Here is a 15,582-nt window from a genome sequence, read left to right on the forward strand (position 1 = left end):
CCGGCAGGGGAGGCCCCAGTGGAAATCTCTTCCTGTACATCAGGAACCTCGGGTGGAAGGTGTTGCACAGGGCAGTACCGTGCAACAGGCTCACTGACACCCCGTCCACCTGGCCATTCTGTGACCGGGAGGAGTCAATGTACTACGCGTATATGGAGTGTGAGAGGTTGCAGCCCCTCTGTACTTCAGCCCCGCGCTCCTTATATACCTGTACGGAAGGGGGTGGGTCACGAGGAGGATCTGCTGGTGGGTTTGTCCCTGGGCCTGGCCAAGTTCGCCATTCACGGGTCTAGTCGGCTCTGCCGGGGCCGACTGCCCGCCCCTCTTCCGATGATATGTTCGTGCCCGGCTGTCCTTGGAGAGGGAACATGTCACAGTGGGGGATTTCCGGGAGTTGTGGGCCTCACAGTGAATTGACTGTTTTAGACAGTAGTAATCATCTCTTAATTTCAATTTATTCACTGTCTTGTAAATACTTAATATCTGTATTTTGTGTATATAAACTTTTGTAGTTTTGCTCTAAAAAAAAAGTGGGCCAGCCCAGCCTCTACAAATTTTTCTTTCTCTTCCATGAACTTTGGTCTGAACTGGGCCTGTCGTTCTGCCAGTATCTGTGTATTGCTGGAGTCAAAAATTCAAAGTAATTTTTATCATCAAATTACTTATATGTCACCATATAAAATCCCGTGATTCATTTTACTCAATAAATCCAATAACCAATAATCAATGAAAAGCCGCACTACAGGGCAGTCAACCAGTGTGCAATTACAAAAAGAAGAAATAATATTAACAAATAAGCAATAAATATTGAGAACATGAGATGATGTGCCATTGAAAATGAGTACTTTGGTTGTGGGAACATTTTAATGATTGGGCAAGTGGAGTTATGCTCCTTGGTTCAAGAGCCTGATGGATGAGGTACTAACTGTTTCTGAACCTGGTGATACGAATCGTGAGGCTCCTCTACCTTCTTCCCAATGCAGCAGCGAGAAAAAAGCACGTTCTGGGTGGTGGTGGTCCCTGATGATGGATGCTGCTTTCCAGTGCCACTTTTCATGTAGATGTGCTCAAAGATTGGGAGGGCTTTACCCGTGGTGAACTGGGCCATAGGCACTAGTCTTAGTAGGATTTTCCATTCGAGGGCATTGTTGTGTCTATACCAGGCTGCGATGCAGCCAGTCAATATATTCTCCACTGCAGTTAGTTTGACAAAATTGTTGATGTCATGCCGAATCTCGGCAGACTCCCAAGGAAGTAGAGAAACTGCTGCACTTTCTTCTTAATGGCTCTTACATGCTGGGTCAGGAAGCATCCTCCGAAATAGTAACACCTGGGAATTTAAAGTTGCTGGCCCTCTCCACCTCCGATCCTCCGACGAGGACTGGCTCATGGACCTACGGTTTTCGCCTCTTGAAGAGAATAATCAGCTCTTTGGTCTTGCTAATATTAAGAAGTTGCTGTTATGGCATTCCTCGGCCAGATTTTTAATCTCTCTCCTATATGCTGATTCATCACCACCTTTGATTCGGCCTACGACGGTGGTGCATCAGCAAACTTGAATATGGCATTGGGGCAGTGCTTAGCCTCACAGTCGTAAGTGTAAACGAGTAGATCAGGGTTAGTCTTGAGGTGCACCTGTGCTGATGGAAATTGTGGAGTTGTCACTTTTTCCAACGCAGCTGCAACGGACTAACGTCTCCTATCTGGCCAAAGAATGCCGGGGCCAAGGTCAGATATTCTCTCTTTGCTGGATCCGTGTTTTTTTTGTCGAGACTTGCTTACGAGAGTGTGAGGTTAAGGCTTAACTGCCGAGAGACACTGAAGCGGATCAATAATTCACTGACTTTTAATGGGAACTGTGCAGAAATAAAGAGTAAAAAAACAATTAAAATTTAGCCAACCGGACTGTTAACTAGAACTTTCAAACTAAAACTAACGCTGATACTGCGGTTGGGCAGTAATAACTGAATTTTGAATAAATTCTGCTCCTTAACGTCAGTCTAAACGGCAGTCTTCGAAGATTCAAAGTACATTTATTGTCAAAGTATGTATACAGAATTCAACTCAGATTCGTCCTCCCGTAGGCAACCAAAAGCGGAGAAACACCATGGAACACAGTCAAAGGAGACAAACTCCTAACACGCGAAAAAAGAGAATAAATTGCGCAAGCGGGAAAAGCGAGCGAACAACACGTAGAATATCCAACTGAGAGTGCACCAGTATTCGGCTTACTTCACTTCAGCGCCGCATCCCTAGCTGGCTGTTGCTGACTTCGCTGAAGCGCCCCAGTCCGCACCGATCAAACCGGTCAGAAACAGCATAGAGAGTAACCAGAATCCAGAAACACTTGCGACACGAACCGCAGTGGTCCCCAAAACGAGCCAAAGCCGCGAGCCTTGCCGATCAATCGAATGCGGAATTCCTGCACTTTCCTCCGACAGCTGCTAGCGAGGGGAAGACCAGTCAAATGCAAGCAGCTTCTTTCTCGACGGTAAGCAGGGAATGTCGCCGTTGTTTTTCTTAGTCAAGCCTTGACAAGATTGAAACGAGAGGAAGGGAGTTAAATACCACCACAATGAAACACTAATTAGCTGGAAGGTCTATACTGTTCCGCATCCCGGGAGTCTTTAGTTCTTTAAGTCTTTACGTTCCCTTAAACTTCTTCAATACCACAGCCCAGTGCGCAAGTCTATTATTGCAGATGAAGTCATCAAACAATAGTGTTATTTCGATACCTCATGCCCACGATATATTCTGAAGAAGGTCGTAATCCGTTAATCAGTTTTTCATCACAGTACGTGGGAAATTCTAATTGAAAAATATATCCTCTCTGTGCCTACGCAAAGTGCCCCAATGTTTAATTTTAGCACAGTCATCCTGAAAATAAGAAACAAACAACAGGAATTCTGCAGATGCTGGAAATTCAAGCAACACACATAAAAGTTGCTGGTGAACGCAGTAGTCCTGACGAAGGGCCTCGGCCTGAAACGTCGACTGCACCTCTTCCTAGAGATGCTGCCTGGCCTGCTGCGTTCACCAGCAACTTTTATGTGTGTTGCCTGAAAATAAGAAGATTTGCGGAGTTGTTCTTCTTCGCCCAAGTTACCAACAGTATTGAGAAATGCCCACACGTGACTCGGGATTGTGGCTGCGGCTCGAAGCCAGTCACAAATGTCACAAAGGTTGATCTGGTCAAGTGCAGTCGGGATAAATTTTCTCTCGAGCCTGATTCTGTGTTTATACTTGGTGCACACATACAGAAAGTGTCTATAACAATGATCTCCGGCTGAAATCTTGAAAATTTCCATCCTGAACAGTAATTTCAGGTAAAATCAACCAAGACTTGAGATGGAGGAGACTGCAGGTTTGGAATCTGAAGCAATTTAACAAACTACTGAAGCGTCTCAGCGGGTCAGGTAGAGTTTGTGGAGGGCAACAAACCATAAACACCAGAGGGTTTGCAGATGCTGGAAATCCAGAGCAACACACACAATGCTGGAGGAACTCAGCAGGCCAGGCAGTATTTATGGAAATAAATAAACAGTCGACGCTTCGGGCCAAGACCCTTAATCAAGAGTAAAGGGGGAAGACGCCGGAATAAGACGGTGGGGGAGGGGAAGGAGGACGAGCTAGAAAATGATAGTTGAAGCAGGGAGGGTGGGCGGGAGAAGAAGGAATCTGATAGGAGACGAGAGTGGACCACCGGAGAAAGGCGAGAAGGTGGGGCACCAGACGGAGATGATAATCGAGTGAGAAGAAGTAAGAGGCCGAAGTGGGGAATAGAAGAAGAGGGAGAGGGAAGGGGAAGGGAAAAAAAAGAAAAAAAAACACCGGAAGGAAAAATCGATGTTCATGTCATCAGGTTGGAGGCTACCCAGGCGGAATATGAGAGTGGCCTCATCGTGGCAGAGGATTAGGCTATGGACCGACATGTTGATTGGGGATAGAAATTAAAATAGTTGGCGAACCGGGAAATTCCGGTGTTCGACAAAGCGGTTCCCCCAGTTTACGACAGATCTCACCAACGCAGAAGAGCACCACACCGGGAGCACCGGATACAGTAAACGACCGCAATAGATTCGCAGGAGAAGAGTTGCCTCACCTAGAAAGACTGTTTGGGGCCCTGAATGAAGAGAAGGGGGAAGTGAATGAGCATGTGTAGCATTTCTGTCACTTCCAGGGGCCTGTGTCCGGAGACAGATTAGTAGGGAGGGACGAATGGACAAGTGAGCGATCTCTGCAGAAACCGGAGAGAGTGAGAGAGTGAGAGGGAGGGTGGGAGAGAGAGAAAGTGAATGTGTGTGTGTGTGGGGGGGGGGGGGAGATGCGTTCGGTGGTTGAATTATGGAAATCCAGAGCAAGACACGCATAATGCTGGAGAAACTCAGCAGGTCCTAATTAAGGTTCTCGACCCGAAACGTCGACTATTTATTCATTTCCATAGATATTGCCCTGACCTACTGATTGCCCCCAGCTTTTTATCAGTGGAGGGAAATAGTCAAAAGTTTTGCATCGAGACCTTTCATCTGGAGTCTGATGTTCCTCCGGCTTTCTTGCAAGTACAGATACGGGTGGTGAAAATGGATAATCCTCTCTCATCGCCGTGTTTTAGGAAAGTCTTAGGGAATCTATTCTCGGCATGTGTCAAATTGTAGACAATACAGGTCAGGAACGTGGACCACGAACCCTATTCGCATCTGGTCACATTCTGCTTGGAAGCCATTGCGTGGTCAGTTTCCACTGAGTAATTGTGGAACATACTAAAGTGTGGAGGTTGAGTTCCTCCCATGAAGACCCTGAATTTAGAAACATAGAAACATAAAAAACATACAGCACAATACAGGCCCTTCGGCCCACAAAGTTGTGCAATCCCAACTCACTAGTACGTCCGTATGGCCCATATTGTCACGATTCGCTTGAGATTTAAAGATAGTGAAACATAGTTATAAATTCTAATTAATCTAATAGTTAGTCCTAACGAAGGGTCGCGTCCCGAAACGTCGACTGTACCTCTTCCTAGAGATGCTGCCTGGCCTGCTGCGTTCACCAGCAACTTTTACGTGTGTTACCATAAATTCTAATGCTGAGATCACCAGGAGGAAAGAACTTGCATTTAGAGAGCGAAGTTGGGGGCATCAGCGCTCCGCGTAATTATATGTTATGGTTAAAAACAGTTCAATATATTTTTGAAATGTTGACTGGTACATAATTGACGCCCTTTTAAACACGGTATTATAGGATCTTCATCTTCATATGGAACCGATCGCCAATACCTGCGCGCTGTCCTTCAATAAGTCGGTATAAAGAACTGTTCAGCATTGGTAATTGTTACATTAGTCCAGTGAACACAAATCGGTTGAAAGTAGGAGTCCTAGACTTAGATTAGACTTGCCCCACGACTTTGTGAATTAGAATTAAGAAAGTTTATTTTTCAGGGTCGAGGTACTCCAGCGTAGACTGTAGGTTATATTCGGCAAGATTTGGAATTAATTACTAATAAACAGATATTAAAATTCTGGAGCAACAAACGATCCGCTGGATCAACTACACGGGTTGAATAGCATCAGTGTGGGATAGGGAGGGGGTGGATCAGGGGAGGAATATCGACATTTCCATTCGGAAGACTGTGGCAGGGTTTCAACAAATCCTCCCCGCTTCTCGCCCACCCCTACATATTCTGCTCCACCCGCTGATTTCCCTCAGCAGACTGATACTCTGAACTCCAGCATCTTAAGTTTCCTGTGTCTCTATTAGATTTCAGATTCGGGAACCTCTCACCCGAATTCATAAAGATAGGGGCCATGTTTTCTTTTGCCGAGATTAACATTTCAGTTGTGAGTGAAAGTTGGAATGGTTTGTTCCTCAGCGTTTCCTATCAATCTATTCAAATATCAATACTCTGGCACACACTGCTAACGTCATTGACACCCACACAAACCATCACAGCTATAAAACAGAATTGGCTGCCATACGAAGGCATTTTCAAGCTGTACAGCAGTAAGTGCCGCTTACTCGTTTATTTTTGAGGCTAAGTCAGTCTGTGAGTATCAAAAGATTGTAACCTCCTAGTCATCAAATTTGTCTTGACGTTTTGTAAGAAATAATCCTTCTGATTTTCTTTCCAGCACTCTGATGCGCAGTCATGCTGAAAACGCAGGTTTTTACTTTCTGTCTAACTCTCTTCCTCGTGACTTCGGTCCACACAATCCCTCTGGAATCTAAGGATGCTTGGAAATCTTTGGAAAACCCAAGAAATAGAGAGTTGGTAAGAATTTAGGACTACGTTGGTTCTGTCGGTACTAAGTAACCGAACACAGGTATCTCTGGACGTAGTACTGTATAGAAAAGTGTTTTATTTTGACATTTGATGTATATTCGCAAATAGGCCGGGGAAATTACTCCGTAAAATTATCTTCAGGGCTATTTAATTATTTTTCATCAGTTTGCCGATTTATTTAGGGATATCTATGTTTCTTCAAAGGGATTAAAACGGGTGCAATGTTTTATTCTCGTTCACTGTCACACGCTCTCGTTCAGTTTAGTGGCTGCAAGAAAGTTTTCAGTTAGGAAGATGTTGAAACTCTGTCACCTGATGAAGCGTCTCCCATAAAGTGAGGGACATTAAACGTCTCACTTGCTCCAGATGGTAAAAGCTGCGTTGATGTAGTGAATGAATCCTCGGTGCTATGAGTATAATTTATTTCTCCAGCCCAGGTAGAGCAGCTGCTGTCGCTACAATGACGGGACGGGACAGTTTTAAATTTGTGACTTGTTTATTTTAGGAGCGTCGAAGTGAGGCAGTCAGTGGTAGATTTGTTATAAATTTGCTGAACACGTACAGTAGCTAGGGCGAGCAAGCAGCCTTTTGAGTGAGTGTGTTGGCTGCTGATCTCATGCCCCCGGTGGAAAGACCATAAGACCCAGAGGCAGCATTCTGCCATTTGACCCATCGAGTCTGTTCGCCATCCGATCCTGGCTGATTTAGTATCCCTCTCAAACCCATTCCTCCGCTCCAAATATACCCAACGACTTGGCCTCCACAGCCTTCTGTGGCAATGAATTTCACAGATTCACCGCCCTCTGGCCAAAGACATTTCTCCTCATCTCTGTTCTAAAGGGACGTCCTTCTGTTCCGAGGCTGTGCCTTCTGGTCCTAGATTCCTCTACTCTAGGAAACATCCTCCCCACGTCCAATCTATCTAGGCCTTTTAATATTCGATAGGTTTCAATGAGCTCGCCCCCTCCCCACACCTCATACTTTTAAACCCCAGCAAGGGCAGGCCCAGAATCATCAAATGCCCCTCACGCGTTAACCCTTTCATTCCCGGGAAGATTCTCGTGAACCCCCTTTTGACCCTTTCCAATTGCCATCAGCTAATTGTAACGTGACAGAATTTCATCAGCTCATAATAACACTAAAACTTTGCAAGAGTATTTCACACAGGAAGTGGCTGAAGGTATTCCGTTTCATTCCACGTCATCTTTTGATGGCAAACGTTTGCACTCTGATATGTCTAATTTGTCCCAATTTAATGAACCTATCGATCATTATTTCCTCATAAACATCAATCAGACAGTGAATAGTGCGACATAGACCATAATATCATAATATATGGGAGCAGAATTAACCCATTCGGCCCAGCGAATCTGCTCCGCCATTCCATCATGGCAAATTTATTATCCATTCCAAGCCCTGTCTCCTGTCTTCTCTCCGTAACCTTCCATGCCTTGACTAATCAAGAACCCTATCAACCTCTGCTTTAAATATACTCATTGACTTGGCCTCCACAGCAGTGTGTGGCAATGAAATCTACAGATTCACTACCCTCTGGCCAAAGAATTCCTCCACTCTCTATTTTCAGGCTGTGCTTTCTAGTCCTAGACTCACGTACTATAGGAAACATCCTCCCCACCTCCACTCTATATAGGATTTTCAATATTCGATGTTTCAAAGAAATCCCCCCTCCCCCATTCTTCTAAGTCTTGTAAATTCCAGCGAGTACAGGACCAGAGCTACAAAACGCTCCTCGTATGTTAATCAAGCAACACACATAAAAGTTGCTGGTGAACGCAGCAGGCCAAGCAGCATCTCTAGGAAGAGGTACAGTCGACGTTTCGGGCCGAGACCCTTCGTCAGGACTAACTGAAGGAAGAGCTAGTATCTTACTCTTACATGCTAGTTGAAGTGAATGCTAACATTGCATTTGCCTTCCTTACCACTGACTCAATTTACAAGATAACCTTTAGGAAATCCTTCACAAAGTCTCCCAAATCGCTTTTACTCTGATTGTTATATTTTCTCCCCGTTTAGAAAATAGTCTACGCCTTTATTTCTTCTACCAAAGTGCATGACCATATATGTCCCTACACTATATCCTATCTATCTGCCACATCCTTGCCTATTTTCCCAATCTATCTAAGTCCGTCTACAGACTCCCTGCTTCCTCAAAACTACCATCCTTTCCACCTATCTCCGTATCGTCCGCAGTCGTTGTCACGGAGCCATCATTTCCGTCATCCAAATCATTGACACGTAAGTGTAAAGAAGCGGTCCCAACCCCAAACCCTGCGGAACACCACTAGTCGTTGGAAGCCAACCTGAAAAGATCCCCTTCATTCACACTGTTTGCCTCTTGCCAGACAGCCGATCTTCTATCCATGTAGGTATCTGCCGTGGTCTCTCGCTAAGCAGTGTCATGTCCGGCACTTTGTGAAAGGCTTTCTGAAAATTCAAGTACACAACATCCTCCGACTTTCCTTCGTCTATCCTGCCTGTTATTTCCTCAAAGAATCCCAACAGATTTGGTAGGCAACACTTAATAGTCAATGAACATGATCATAGTCTTAATGAGGAACTTTGGTTCTCTTTCCCCCCCAGTTTTTCCGAACGCTTCAAGCTTATTTTTCTGGCCGAGGGGTTGATGTTGAAAAGTTCTCCAAATCATTCCGAATGGACAACAGGAGACCAAATGTGGCAGCCTCTCCTTACGCGAACCATATCTCCTCCGCCTTTGCAGACTACGAAGGACAGAAAGATTCCTTTTCCGCTTTCTTGAAAGGATGACTGCAACAAGATGGAATGCCGCCGCTGATGATCTCAGCAGTAGCCTGGATCAATAAAGTCAACATCTTTTTAATTTTTAAGTTCACATTCTCTTGTTTGCATTGTCTTTTATTTGTATTGATTTTTAAAAATCGAATCGCCGCATTTCATGTAATACGGACTGGGCTTTAACTTATCAAGGGATGCTGCTTACTTTACGTTTAGATGGTCTTTGTCCTCATCTGATACTTTTCAATTCTCTTTCTGTCTTCGGCGATGCAAACTTTGCATCGTTTCAGTTTGACGTTTCACCGCAATGAAGGACGTGTCTGGAATTATTCAACAATAGTTAAATAACCCAGGGTAAAATAAATGAATGTGTAAAATTATATGAAGGTGATTGTCTTTCTTACGTTTGCTTCCCTTACCTGCATCATAACAGACTATTTTTATCTTGAAAATAATATGAAAAATGTTGGTGGAGAATTTAGTGGTGAGATCACACGCAACAATGCCGGTCCATACAGTGAGGTAAAGTTAAGGCTGAAAGCAGAATACTTACAGATACAATAAAATATCAAAGGCCCCCTGAATGAAGGAGTGAACCTCAGCAACTTTACAAGATAATGCCGAAAGAAAGAATTCATAGTCGGAATTTGGGGGCTGGGGTTGGATAAGGTAATATAGCCTCCTTTGTCCGACAAAGTCAACTGGAAAAAAAAATTGTAACCTTTTCAAAGTGGCAAGGGTGAACCCACGGATTATGAAAATATCTGTTTCCACATACGGTTAATTGACATACTAAGCTTTTCCTGGTTTGGTGGTAAGTGCGAATTCACTCGCCTTCCCGGAAGAGCTAGAAATACCCAGCAGGCCAGGCAGCGTCCGGGGAAGAGAAGAAGTTAGCGGTTCAGGGTGCCGGCTCTTAATTAGATGAAGGGCCATTGGCCTGTTGATGGGCTATACGCCGAAAAAAGTTCAATTTCTTTCCATAGATGCTGCCTGATTTACGGCGTGTTTCCAGCACTTCCTATTTTTATTTCCGATTTCTAGCATCAGCGGTATGGTGACTTCCAGTCATGGGTGTCCGTGGTGGCTGTGACTCGTGATCGGATAGACTCGACCCCTCCGACATACAGTACAACTTTATCCCACGTCACCGTCCGACAATGTTGCCGAACGATTTCAATGCATTGTCGATGGATGAGCTTCATCAAACACTGAACAGCCTCGCTTGGCAACGTTGCCGACACTTGCAGGCCGTCTGCTCTTTCGCTGTGATTGATTGCGGCTGCGTGCGGCTGTGAGAGCATCGGAAGATGCACTAAATAACTATGGACACAACTGTGGAAAGAAAGAGAGAAAAAGATATAGACTGGAAATGCTCGGCGCGTCAAACAGCGGCGACGGAGGGAGGGTGAGCATTCAGAAGAACTAACAAAGGCAATGTGGTCCGAGACAAAGATTTTCACGAACCTCGGTACATGTGACAGAAATAAACCAATTACTGTACTTCTTTTGATAGTTCTGTTTTCGCTAAAGGTGAATACACTATTAATGGTGGAAGTAAGATACCGTGACCGTTACCATTAGATCGAAATTCAGGAACTATGGGTCATACATCACAATCTGTAGATTTCATAACTAGTGATATAAGGATCGATAAAAGGAATATGCGAACTGATTTTCCAAGGGATTACTTTGGAATAGAAAGATCAAATCCAGTCTTCAGTTGCAGCAGCATTGGACAAAGTGGATGAAACAGGATTCACAACTGTAATTCAGTTTTCATTGTAAAGTCCGAAATGATTAGCTTAATTTGAAATGACACTTTAACATCATGTACAATTAAGTATCAAGCAGCCTGCATTTTGGGTTGAAGAATGCGGAGCTGGTGGCGCCGTAGGTGTGTTTCCCAAGACAGGAGCAAAGATTCGAGTTGCCATTGCGCCTTTTCTGACGACAGGTGACCAAAGGAACCCCGATGACCAGAGTATCCAGCAATGATTCCGGTTAAACTAATCATGGCGGGGTTAATGTTCCGTATGAGACCTCTAGTCTTCTTCATTCAAACCTATCACAACAACCTTAGGTGTTTTTTTTCCCTTACCGCTTAAATAAAACCACACAATGAAATAAAATGATCCAAATTCAAAGGGCTTTTAAGGGGTTTTTATTTAGCAGATGGACACTTGCAATACTGTTTATCAGGTTTGTCTAAACGCTATTTTGTAGAATAAACCAATCCGATTTTTCCCTCCTTGTGGTTGGAAAAAATAGGATTGTTTTATATGACAAGAATGCATGACAGATTGACACACTGAAGATTTTACTTGTAAAGCAAAATCAACTGAGTTTACACTAAATGGGAAACACGGATTAAGCAAAACACCAATTAAGCGAAAACCGTTCTCATTAAGTTTAATTGCCACACAACACATTTCCTCACTGAGCGCAAGAGGGAAGATATAATACTTTGAATATTTGCTTATCTTACAATCTATTATCTAACACAAACAATAGTTGGAAAACCTATGACAGTTATCAAAGACTTTAGCCAGTTATAATAGAGGGGACCTATTGGCAGGGCGTAGAAATGATGCTAAGTACTGAAGATGGAGATTCAAGAGTGTTCAGAAAGAGAGACTGGACGGAAAAAGTGCTGATATCTATGGAAGGAAATCTGGATTTAATCATAAAGGGGTAAAGAAGGATTGTCGCCAAGCACGCAGACTCTCTGCTGAAGGATCTCGGCTGCGCTACGCTTCCCAAAAAAAAACAAGATTTGCCAGAAACATTCAGCGGGTTGTGTATCATCTGCAGATAGAGAAACACCAATAACATTTGGATTGAAGCCCTCTTGTCAAAATTGTGACCGGGAGAAAACCAATTTAAGTTATAAACATCACGGAGAAGGACAAAAAGGCTAATTGTTTCCGAGTCAGGCCTGGGTTGTTGTGAAAATAATCTATTGTCAGAATGACTACATTACTGAGCAGAATTAGAGAGAGAAAGTAAAAGAGCACAGTGTATACGAGGACAATTAGAGAAAGAAAGGTAGGAAAAGCAAAACGTGGTGTAAAAGCTGTGAAATTGGGAGTTGTAGGTAATGTCCAGCAGGCCAGATGATGCCAGAGGCGACATAAAAAAAGGAAATATTACAGATTGATGGCTTATAGAGGAAATTACAAGCCCTAATACAGGCAGAAATAGTAACACCACACTGTAGGAGTCAATACTGAATTTGGAAGGCTGCGGTGTTCCCAGTCAGAAAACAAAGTTTGTCTCGGCCTTGTTTTTTTTTGTTGTTTTAAATGTAGAAGGTCACTTATATTTAGATCGGAACGGGGGTGGAATAGAGAATTAAAGCAGCAGGCAGCAAGGTCAAGATCACTTGTGCAGATACTCCTTACCTTGTCACGCTACCCATGTTTGTTCTCTTCCAATGTAGAGAACACACTGTGTGCAGCAAATACAACACCCTCGGGGAAGTAAAGGCGAATTGCTGCTTCACTCAGGATTGTTTGAGTGTCTGGATAGTGAGAAGGGAGGTCTTAGTAATAGAGGGTTGTATCTCCTGAAGTTGCATTAGAAAGTGCATTACGAAGGGTGGTTGGAAGACTTGGAAGAGTGGACCAGAAAGGAATAATCAATTTGGAAAGCTCAGGGGAGAGGAATATGTGTCAGATGATGGAATCTTGTTGAATGTGCCGGAAATTGCGGAAGATAGCCCGTTGATTGAGGTGGTAAGTGGGAAGGGGTGCTCCGTTCTTGCCCTGTTCGGCAGAAGAAGGAGTGAGAGCTGAGGTGAGGGAAATACACAATGTGCAGTCAAGCACTATGTCAGCCGTACGAGATGGTAAGTTGTGGCTCAGGACAAAGAAGGACCATGTCAGAGGCATCAGTGGAGAAGGGGTTGTTAGGATGGTGGGAAGAAATGCAGTCAAGAGCCCTGCGGGGTCTGTGGGCTTTAACAGATGTTTGTCACTAGCATCTCTTGAGGTAGAGATGGAGAAATGCATGAATGGAAGAGTCAGAGATGGACCGCCTGACGGTGAGAGAGGGTGGAAATTGGCAGCAGATGTAATTACATTTCAGATCTCCATAAGTGCAAAGAGCAGCACAAATACGATCATTGATAGACCAAAAAATAAAATAAAAGGACCGATTTGGACTGAGACAAAATCTGTCCCATTGCTCAAATAAAAGGAGATTAGCATAAGCTCCCGCAGCCACAATATCAAGCCGGCAGTGGAGGACTCGGGACAGCGCACTCTGCTGTCCGCCCGACCACCGCGGGACACTTCAGCCAGTCCAGCTTGCAGGCTGCTCTGCCGTACCACCCCCAACAAACGTGTCACAAGTGGGACCAGAGGAGCAAACACTAGATCACTCTTGCATCACCACCGAGAACTCTTACCGTGCAATTTCGTGCCCGCCCATTGGCAAGTCGGATCACCTGGGTGTACTTAGGTTCCCAGCGTATAGACAGGAACTGGGCGCCGCAGCACCAGCCACGATGACCATGAGGGTATGGTCAAGGGAGTTCGAAGAGCGTTTACATGATTGCTTTGAATCGGTAGGCTGGGCCATATGCAGAGATTCATCTCCGGATCTGAATGAATAATGCACTCCGTCACCGACTTATATCAAGACATGCGTGGACGAGTGTGTGCTTGCGAGAACGAACAGACTTTCCCGAAACCAGAAGATCCCGATGAATATGGAGATTTGCGGTCTGGTGAGAACTAGATCTGTGGCGTTCAAGCCCGTGATCCAGAATCCTACAGGTATAAACTATGGAAGGGCATTGCAAAAGGGCAACTACATGTGACATTCCATGAGACACAATCGGATGCATGACAGTTGTGGCAGGGTTTTCGAGTTACTTCCTATAAGGCGAAACCTAACAGTACAAACAGGAATGATGCTTCACTCTCTGATGTGCTCAATGCCTTCCATAATCATCCATAACGCTTTCAAATGCAGAACGGAACTACACCTGTGCGAATCCGCACAGCATTCGGTGACCTCGTGATTTCTGTGCTGGAGGCCGTCAGGGTCGCCAGGGTCCAAAGGCATACAATACCTGGCTGGGCACCGAAAGCCTGTGCCGACCAACTGAGAGGAGTGTTCAAGTATCTTGTACCTCTCATTGCTGCAGTCTGAGGCTCGCACCGGCTCCGAAAGGGTAACCATCCTACCGACGCCCAGGAAGAGCAGGGAGCTCAATTATGGTCATGTTTATATCTTTGCATGCATTGAAAGTGAGAAGGGGTAGGTTCTTCTTTTACTCAGAGTGGTGGATGCCTGGAATGCACTACCTGGTAAGGTGGTACAGACAATTACATTAGAGGCTTTTAAGAGTCGTTTAGATGGGCACATTGATGTAAGGAAGATGGAGAGATAAGGACTTTGTCATTTCTAAATGATAATAAACGGGGACTGAGTGTCCTCATAATCTAATCTAATCTAATCTAATCTTTCTGTAGGTAGAAGTGATTAGTGTTTGGGTGTATTTGATTTGCTTTTTAGCTGGTTTGGCACAACATTGTTCCTGTTCCTGTGCTGTACTATCCTGTGTTCTAGTGTTCTCACAAAACAACAAATTTCACCTCATATAAATCAATGAAATTAAACCTGATTGTGATTCTGACTCCTTTGATCCAGAGAGAATAATTGATCATAAATGTAGGAACAGGCATAGGAGTGTGTTGATGAAAGGGAACTGTTTAGGCTTCTGGTCAAAGAAGTGGACAGCCCTCAAACCATTCTACAGTGGAGCAGAGGTGTAGAAGGATCTAGATAGATGTAGATATCAATGATGAATATGAATGAATTAGAACCACGGACTTGAAAACTATCAATCTTGTGGAAGGAACAGGACCATGTGAGAGAGGATCAAGTCAAAGTAGGAAGAAACATACTCAGTGAGGCAAGAGCAGAGTGGACAGTCCTGCCTGAGATCTTGGATAGGAGGTAGAAGAGGGCCAAATAGTCTAAGATACTACAAGCCTAAAGACTGTGTTAGGGAAGAACTACTGAGAAAATATCTGAGGGAGGCAATGCCCGACTTTTGGAGGTTGGGTTGTGTTAAGCTTTGTGGCAGCTTTGATTAAAATGTTAGGGATGGGTCCTACTGAATAGAGTACTTTAAGTTCAGAAGGGCTTTATCTGGAGTGAACAAAGGGAATAAAAACTTTAAGGCAGCCAACGACACCAGTTCTGATGAAGGGTTTTGACCTGAAATGTTATTGCACTGTTAAGAGGAGAGGGTGAGATATCCAGTGCCCTGTCCTTAAGCAATTGACCTAGCAACATATTTCTGGTTGTGGGTACTTTTGGGTGTAAATTTATTTCTGCATTTCCTCAATCACTGTCCACATATGAAACATTGAAATTGTATGGAAGGTCTGTTCGGATATCTTGAATTTGAGGAAGAATTCCATAAATATAAATTGTTTCATTCCCCACCTCCTCATCGCAGGACTGCTGGGTACAGGCAAAATGCACGGCCCACATTCTGAAAACAAATTTAG

At 44.2% G+C, this 15,582-nt stretch overlaps 2 protein-coding genes across 2 annotated transcripts in view; both read left to right on the forward strand.

Annotated features, from left to right (window-relative positions):
• The first annotated feature begins 2,470 nt into the window (after nt 1–2,470).
• LOC134347677 (uncharacterized protein C2orf66-like) lies at nt 2,471–9,399 on the forward strand. Its single transcript, XM_063050065.1, has 3 exons — nt 2,471–2,491; nt 6,126–6,265; nt 8,879–9,399. Exons 2-3 carry the CDS (start codon nt 6,143–6,145, stop codon nt 9,062–9,064), a joined length of 309 nt encoding a protein of 102 aa, XP_062906135.1. The 5' UTR covers nt 2,471–2,491; nt 6,126–6,142; the 3' UTR covers nt 9,065–9,399.
• Nucleotides 9,400–14,253: 4,854 nt separating this feature from the next.
• Nucleotides 14,254–15,582, forward strand: part of gtf3c3 (general transcription factor IIIC, polypeptide 3) — a 52,413-nt gene continuing 51,084 nt past the window's right edge. The window contains exon 1 of the mRNA XM_063050068.1: nt 14,254–14,320. The gene's annotated coding sequence lies outside the window, so the exon portion shown is untranslated. The remainder of the gene's footprint in view (nt 14,321–15,582) is intronic.

This window comes from Mobula hypostoma, chromosome 6 (genome assembly GCF_963921235.1).
Source record: "Mobula hypostoma chromosome 6, sMobHyp1.1, whole genome shotgun sequence".
Classification (NCBI taxonomy): Eukaryota; Metazoa; Chordata; class Chondrichthyes; order Myliobatiformes; family Myliobatidae; genus Mobula; species Mobula hypostoma.